This window comes from Aricia agestis, chromosome 9 (assembly GCF_905147365.1).
Source record: "Aricia agestis chromosome 9, ilAriAges1.1, whole genome shotgun sequence".
Lineage (NCBI taxonomy): Eukaryota > Metazoa > Arthropoda > Insecta > Lepidoptera > Lycaenidae > Aricia > Aricia agestis.
The window spans coordinates 9,074,613-9,083,710 of NC_056414.1; the positions used below are offsets into that span (position 1 = coordinate 9,074,613).

Consider the following 9,098-nt stretch of genomic DNA (forward strand, 5'->3'; position numbering starts at 1 on the left):
ACAGAATGAGCAGTGATTAGACGTGAGAACTATGCTCATAATAGTTTTTATTTCTATTTCGATTTACTATGATAGTTGATACGGACTCTACATACCAAAATCATACATAAAGATATTAGATGGTTATATTATACTATACTAGCTGTCCCGGCAAACGTTGTTTTGCCATATAAAGTATTTCGCCCATATTATTTTATTGAAGTGACTAAATAAGTAGGTATGTCACCATGGCAACGTCCATCGCTATCCCGTCGTACAAACAATGGTCGCCGTCAGTCTAGAGTTGTAATAATTTATTATTTATTCTACTGATGCACTTATATCAATATAAAAAGTAGCCAGTAGCCGATTCTCAGATCTATAACTGAATATGCATATAGGTAAAAATCAGTAAAGCCGTTTCAGAGCAGTACGATAACTAACATTGTGACACAAGAATTTTATATATAAGATTACAGTTTCCGTGTGACTTCTATTATAGTAAATATACTACTTACTCCATAAAATCCTCGTCTAATCGTCTCTTAATCGCCCTTTAATTAACTCCAAGGTTACAACGTGTTAATTGTTACATACAAGAGTTGTCTTGTAATAACCATTTACCTAATGGTAGGTTGGTAGAGTATATAGTGGTGCACAGAAGCGGACAGAGTATAGTCAGTAGAGTCATGCCCGCCGCGCTGCTAGCGCTAGCGGTGGTCGCACTGGCTGGACTTGGATTGGGGCAGAAAGAAAAACCAGTGAGTCTTAAATACTTCACTAGCTATTTGACCAAGCTTTGCTCGGTATTCGCTAAAACACGAATTAAACGACATTTTCTAAAAATGATTCCTAGCTAGATCGATTTATCGCCTCCGAAACCCCCTATATACTAAATTTCATAAAAATCGTTGGAGCCGATTCCGAGATTCCAATTATTATTATATAATATACAAGAATTGCTCGCTTAAAGATATAAGATTATTACATTTTTCAATAATCAGAAATTATTTAATTAGTAACGATTTTTCATATTTTTTTATTCTGTATTTGAATCTGTACATGAATTAATGTGTTACCAATTTTTACTGAGTGAACATCCCCTTAATCTTAGTTTTATCTTTAATATTATCTTGTCATATAGGGATTACAACAGTTGCAGTGGTGGGCCAATTCCTACTGAAAAAAAGGTTTTATAGAAATAGATGCCAATTTAGCAGATGGGGCAATTTAGCAGATATAAATTATTAATTTCCTCATTAAATTTTCATTAAATTTGAAGAGACTCAGTTACGTGTAAAATTTGAAGAGACTCAGTAAAATGATGATTATTGGTTTGTTTTCGCCAAAAATATGCTACGCGAATGTATTATCATCACCTGTATAATACAGTTATATACAGGCTGTATAGTGTATAGTGTATACCTATTGGTACCAGCTGGTTGCAGTTGGGTACAGCTTCAAAAGGTTAATAAAATTAAATTGTTATATACAATACTTTAAAATATAAAGTTAATCCTTTATTCAGGATTTTGATAGGTCGTATAAAGTAAATGGTTTATGCTTAGTCCTTACCTAACAATGAATATAATGCAATAATTAGATAGTTCCAATATTATTTTTAAAAGGACTTATTCCGAAGTTGTGGCTTTAAAATAATACGTGGAATAAAGTAATAAGAAAATTCTTTGCTTCCTATTATAGTAGGAAGTTACAGATGACGGATGTATGAGGATTCTGGCAAAACTATTTCTCAATGTCTTTTATGAATACATAAAATACTTTGAAGACTCGTCGCGTTTCCATGTTCTATTATAATATTTATATTTTCGGTCCCTTTTATTTTCTAAAACTTTTTGGACTATGCAGAAGGAATATGTTTGTTTGCTTCATTAGGGTGAATTCAGACTGAACCCGACGCGTAGATTTTCTAAATTTATATGGATTTGACAGATTTGCAAGACGTCTCACGCAATTGAAATCTGTCAATTCAATACCAATTCAGAAATGCACCTACGCGTCATGTTGCGGTCTGAATTGACCCTAAGCTTGCTTGCTGACTGACTAAATATTATATATTGGATATAAAGAAAAAAATGTTTTGGGTACGTACAATGTGAGCACAGCAGATAAATTTACTTACGACATAAAGAAATTTATTTTATTTTTTTAAATAAAAGCACAAAACAACATAAAGTAATAAAAAAAATACTCCATATTAGGGCCCAATCTTCCATATTAGGGCCCACTCGAAACTATCCAAGTAGGAATAAATAAGATAAAGGTACTTGTAAAAATATAATTTTATCAATAAAACCACCGAAATAAAAGTATACCGTGGAAACGAGTCCGCAAGTCAGTGCCAAAATTAATATTTAACGCTTAACAGGTTGATGTGCATTGGGTCGCTCCCGGTGGGAACGCGACTTAATAATTTTCTTTGAAAATGTTATGCCACTTTTAATATTGGAGTGACTTCTTTGCGTTCACAAAGAATATTTATTTAAACAAGGTAGAGAATATCCCTGAAAGACTTTTTAAGTAGCACATGACCGGAAACGTTGTATCGCATTTTATCTGGATTAAAATGGAATAAAGTAAACATGTTATAAATTAAAGGATGAAACTAATTAATGTTATAGGTTAAAGCATAATAAAATATGTGTACTTTTGGTTTGAGAAGGTAATGAGGTTGCTTCTCACTTTACACCATTATTATTTCCACCTTTTTAGCTAGTGTCAGCTTCCCTTATTCTTTTTATTGATCTATGGACGCTTTACACCACGTCAGTCTGATCCCGTGGTAAGTACCTACCCGAAGGACTTGTGTTACAGGTACCACACAACGGAAATATATTTAATACTTTTATACCATACAATATACATATATTTAAGATTTTTATTATATGATACACATAATTATTTAATACACATCCATGACCCAGGAACTTTTTTTGTTCCCTCGGCGGGATTCAAACCCGCGACCTCCGGCTTGAGCTACCAATGCGCTCATCCACTGAGCCACAGAGGTCGTCAAATTCTGTTTATTATGTAGTGTATTAGGCATCTATTCAAACCTATTATTATGATTTTGCTTTTACTCAAGGGTTACTTTCAATCGCTATGATTGACCGATAAAAAAGTAACTCTTGAGCAAAAGCAATTATAGTAGACTGATCTAATTTAAAATGCTGCTTAAATTATTATTACGGAAGCAAAGTTACGACAAAAAGCATAAAAGCCGCGATATAAAATTCTCTTTCCTTTCGCGGTCGGCCAAAGGGAAATTGTTTATAAAACAATAATTGTATTTTCAGGTACTGAGTGAGGAAATCTTGGAAATAATACAGCATGTTCACAACGAGTGCGTCCAAAAAACCGGCGTCTCTGAGGGTGAGAGCAAAAGAAAATTCAATTTCCCCCAAGCTTTGTTCTCTCTTAACAAAAATGTTATTTAAAATGCATGGGAAAAGTTTTTTGTGACATTTATAACTGCAATTTTTGTATAGAGGGCAAACGGGAAAATATAGGCTAGTAGACGAATAGTGATCAGTTAATCATAATCAGGGCGAACGAAGCGAGCCCACAACCTGAGTACTTTTGTACTTCTTGAAAAACTATCACGCCAATTAATTTGTGCTTTAACGTAGTAATTTTTATTGGAACGAAGTTCCTTATCGCGCGTTGCGAAAGGGGGAATTGAATGTGGAACGACTTTTGCTTTAAAAGTAATTCAAGTCGAAACTACATTGGCAAAATTTTGTGCAATTTACCAGGTCCATATCGATAGAATGTGATTACTAAAGACAAATTGTAGACATTTGTGGCACACTGTACAGGACCTAGTGCATTAAAGATTTTTGGTAAAAGTTCATTCAGGCCTAATATTATTAACGTTTTATTATGTTTTATCATAAAAAATATATTTTGTATATTACATGTAGGTACCTGGTACATAAAATATACAATATAGATAATATTATGTTTACGTTATATTGTTGTTTTTGTTCTGCATGTACAACTTAATTGATGCTTTTGAGTTATAATGAATTAGTTAGCTAAGTGTCAGAGGTTATACTGATTAATTATTATTATTCTAAAAATAATTTATGTCATTGTCACAGACGTTAATAAAGTTAAGTTATTAATAACTTTTTCAAGGGGACATATCAAACTGCGAGAATGGTATCTTTAAAGAAGATGAAAAACTAAAATGCTACATGTTTTGTTTGCTAGAAGAAGGAAACTTGGTGAGAACTGAGAATTATCTATTATTGTACATAATGTACTATACCATCTACTTTGTTATATCTGTTCAAAATCAATACGTGTAAAATTTATGGTTGTATAAAACTTATGTATCTAGTTTAAAAGACTGGAATACTCTTTTAAATGATGGTGATTTAAACATTCGTTTCCCTCAAAAACTAACACTTGATGATTTTCAGGTGGACGAAAACGATAATGTTGATTACGATATGATGATCAGTTTGATTCCCGAAGAGTATACCGACCGAGTGACCAACATGATTAATAGTTGCAAGCATCATGGTAAGCTATACAAATACATACGTGGGAGAGCCATGCTTCGGCACGAATGGGCCGGCTCGACCGGAGAAATACCACGTTCTCACAGAAAACCGGCGTGAAACAGCGCTTGCGCTGTGTTCCGCTGAGTGAGTGAGTTTACCGGAGGCCCAATTCCCTTTCCTATCCTCCCCTATTCCTTTCCCTTTCCATCCCTACCCTCCCCTATTACCCTATTCCCTCTTAAAAGGCCGGCAACGCACCTGCAGCTCTTCTGATGCTGCGAGTGTCCATGGGCGACGGAAGTTGCTTTCCATCAGGTGACCCGTTTGCTCGTTTGCCCCCTTTTTTCATAAAAAAAAAAAAAAACATATTACCATCTCTATGGTAGCCTTGCTACTACTCTTAATAATGTATGTCTGGTCTCTGATATTACGTATGTCACGCAAGGCTACTTTATCTTAATCCTTAAGGTACAAGAGGTATCCGAGGAGACATTAATTTAAAATATGGACTATATAATTATTATTATGCTTTGTCTGAAATAAACAAATTGAATTTGAATTAAAGTTTATAATAACTACTTACTGAAATCTTTATCGCAAATGATGGTTTGTGATGCGTCTAAAGGTTCTATCATTAGATAATTAGGTTTTAATTAGGATAAATTTAAATGTTTTAAAATTCTTTCAGATGTTCCAGGCAAAAGTAAATGTCAAAGAGCATTCGATGTTCACAAATGTTCCTATGAAAAAGATCCCAAGGTGAGTAAGCTTCGGGCTTAGGCTTGCATACAGGCTGTTTGCCTGTACATAGTAGTAAGTATCTACCCACTACCCATGAATATAATTAGGTACTAATCATTTCTTTTTTTTTTCAGTTTTATTTTCTTTTTTAATAATCAAGACTGAGGGCTGACGCGACGACTATAAGGAAGACTTTAATCATATCAACCTATTTTTCATGATTTAAAATATATAAGTACGAGATAATTATGTCTTACATTTTAATAACACATTTAAAACCTAATAATCTGATGCCTGCAGTTTACAAAAAGTAATTATTTTATTAATAAGTGTAAGTATGTGACTTCTGAGAAACATTGCAAGCAATATCTTATTTGAAAGTAAGATAAAAACACAAATAACGACGTAATTTCGCGGTACCCGCAGGCTCTCAGCCGAGCCTATTTTTTATGAAATCTTATTCGAGTTTATTCAGATTTCGGAAGAAGTATAATGCTTAAGAATTAATTTGCCTCACGAGTAATCATTTTCTCCCAAAAAAAAAAACAAACGAGTACCTCATGAAACGGAATATTGCGGCTCGAGCTTCAATGAATTGCGGACAACATCGAGCTTAATATCAATTATGATATTACTAAGCTCACAAATAAAAAGAAAGTAAAATAAACCAGCGAGTCCTTCGGTTTTGTTTAAATATTGTTTCATAAATGTAATTTTCGTTGCCATTGATACTGCGGGCGCATTTTAATAATGTTCGAACGTAAAAAGAATTCATAAGATTTAACTCACAATAAAGAAGCAGATTATTTAGCAGCAAAGCGACATTCAAAAGACGGAAAAACCGAGGGTCGGAACATCTGCACATAAAGAGGCAATTTGGAGATTGCCGAGGGCGCGCGACCGCCACAAAAAATTGTACTCGATGTAAGTATTCAAAATTAAAAAAACGAAGAAAATATTGCTAGCAAATTCATTGCGGCAAAATAAACAGAAGTAGCTCGTTACTCCGGAGCGGCGACGGCCGCGAGGTTTGTCTCACAAAGACCGGGTTTTACACCCGACTAAAGCCAAAAAACGTCCACAAAGCCGTAAGTAATTACCTTCTTTCGGATGTGGAACGACTTTAGATTTAAAAGGAATTCGAGTCTAAACTACGTTGACAAAATTTTGTGCAATTCACCGGGTCCGTATCGATAGAATGTGATGAAGAAAATTGTTATACCTGATTGGCTCCGCACAGAAGGTTAGTGCAGCGACTAAAGGCTGCGGATGTCGCAATTTGGCGCCGAGCCGCCCTAATGACGGCTGGACGCGCCGCCGCCCGCCGCCCGCCGCGCCGCCCGCCGCAGCCGCGTACGTGCGCCGGCTAAACCAATCTGCCGACTCGCTGCCGTTGCAATAATCATTTTATTGATAAAGCAGCTGCTTCTATAGAATATCGTATAATAAAAATACAACATTTCGAAATATATATCATCTTTATTTTGAAAATCTTTTTAACTAAGTGATAAATGATAATACTTTTGGGTGTGCATGTGTTCCTTATATTATAGAGTTAACTGTAAAAGTAGCAGCACTGAAAGAGAGCTTCCATCGGATAAACGGTAAAAAGGATAACAGCTGTACTTTTTAATATTTTGTACTAATAGCATGCAATAATCGTCTATTTTGCGGTGTCAAGAAAAACTTTCAGCACGGATCATAATATTATACCGGAGGGCGGAGGCTACATCAGCTGTCCCGAGTTTACAGACCTCGCTAACTTATACATGTACCCAAAACTTGTTAGATTTTCTTTTGAAATATGTGAGTCACAATTTATATGGTAATACGACAAGGGATGGTGCGGAGAGCACTCGCTAGGCCGCTCGACCGCGCGCTTCCTTTAAATTATACACTTCTGAGCACAGATTCCAATACCCGAGTGATTATAATATAGATTTCGGGAGGAATGTGTAAGGAAATTTTATTACGTTTTATCTATACTTACATATTATACTTGTAGATGTTCTAGGAGCTTTTTGATGAGAAACAATAAGTGTAAAAGTAAAGTTACCTACGTGATTTTAATGGTACCTTATATTTCGATATAGGATATAATTGCAGTCTACATTTAAATGACGTTCAAAATAGGACATTTTAGAATAACCACGTCGGAACTATTAATCGAAATTGTTTAGCTCCGAGTACGCAATTAGGCGGCTAATGCGTTCGACGTAAACTGCACGGGGCGTCCCAATTGTGACGTTTCTGTAATCCATTCAACTTGTAACAATGTATTGATATGGAACGCGCTCCCGAAACAAGGCAATTAGCCAAATAAATTGAGTTAGGCCCCTGCGGCGGGGCACCGACCACCGTCACCCGCATCATAGTTCCCTTCAAAGGAAGCCTGTTACTCTACTTTGGAAGGTGTTTGTTTCGGAGGCGCGCCGCAAAATGAATATTGATGACTTCACGGGGACCGGAGATGATTTGCTGAAAAATTAGCTTCTTTCATCGTTTTATTGCCGCGCTAGAGGCGGGGAGTGATGAAGACTAATATAGACGTTAATTTAACTCAGTAACGATAAAAGATGATGGCTGACTTACAACAATCGTGTGTTTTTAGTATTGTCATTATCGTACCGATGTGCATAAACCTTAAATATAAATCTGAAATAATAGAGGACGGAAAGTCGAAATCAGCTCTAATAACGGAATATAATATCGAGTCGGCGACGCATCATGTACGTGTGTCGTCTTGGCGGGTTGTCTGACCGGAAGACACAATTTATATGCAAATTGAACACAAGATACAAGCCACTGATACGCCCGCGCCGGCTGCCAGCGCCGTGAGAGTCAACAGAGCTCAGCCCGACTTGTATTAACACTTCTAAAATTACTTTTGCGTTGTGAATACTAGATATTTGCAAAATCTCCCGTCTTTGTACGGCCATGTCACGATGTTTACCGTTGAACTTTATAATTATTAAGGTGCTTTGCGGTTCTTGTTTAGTTTATAATTTTAATATACTATATTATGAAAAAGTTAAGAGACCTCAGCTTTCTTATTGTCACTAATAAGCAATACAAATCAATACCTAGGTAAGTATGTTTTATATAAAATAATATTATTTTAAATACCTGCCAAGAATATACGTATGATCTTATGACGTATCGACAACGTATGCATAATATAAATAAAAATAATTATTGTTACTTCAATAATTTAAAAAAAATCTCAAAGAAAAAAAAATGTATAACATTCTCAACAAAAACAAATGTAAGAACGAGAGATATTTGAACCGTATTCCATGACAACAAACTTTGGTGTGTTTATTTAATTTCATCTTTGTTGGAAAAGGTGAACCTAAGTTAGCGATTGCCTCGCGGCGTTCTTGAAATTGCTCGGCGCTTATTAAACATTTTTTAAATGTATTTCCATCTCGGAATACGTAGGTAAGAAAAAATATTGTATTTCTTAGATTAATATTATAAGGTAGACTTATGATTAATATGAAAAATATTTTCATCATTTACACTCAAAATTATTATTAAAATGCTCGAAGCGCGTAAAAGTACTCCTATACATGCTTCTAACTCGCTTTTCTTTGACTAGATGGCGTGGGCTTCAACTTATTGATAAAGTTTTCATTATCTTTTAAGAAAATGGACTCTAATTTATGAATATAAACTTTTGCAGGTGTAGAGTTATAATAATCAATTTATTTCCTTTGAATTGCAAGGTATAGAAAAAGAACGCAGCATCAGCCAGCCGTATTGGTCCTGAGGCTTTGATGTACGTGAGTGTTCAGCCAAGATGCTAACGATGTTAATACATGCTATCTAATTATTACCACATCG

General features: G+C 35.1%; 1 protein-coding gene across 1 annotated transcript; it reads left to right on the plus strand.

Annotated features, from left to right (window-relative positions):
* The first annotated feature begins 660 nt into the window (after positions 1-660).
* Positions 661-5,501, plus strand: LOC121730473 (general odorant-binding protein 83a-like). Its single transcript, XM_042119521.1, has 6 exons — positions 661-740; positions 3,297-3,372; positions 4,141-4,229; positions 4,428-4,530; positions 5,200-5,270; positions 5,387-5,501. Exons 1-6 carry the CDS (start codon positions 669-671, stop codon positions 5,402-5,404), a joined length of 429 nt encoding a protein of 142 aa, XP_041975455.1. The 5' UTR covers positions 661-668; the 3' UTR covers positions 5,405-5,501.
* Positions 5,502-9,098: the final 3,597 nt, after the last annotated feature.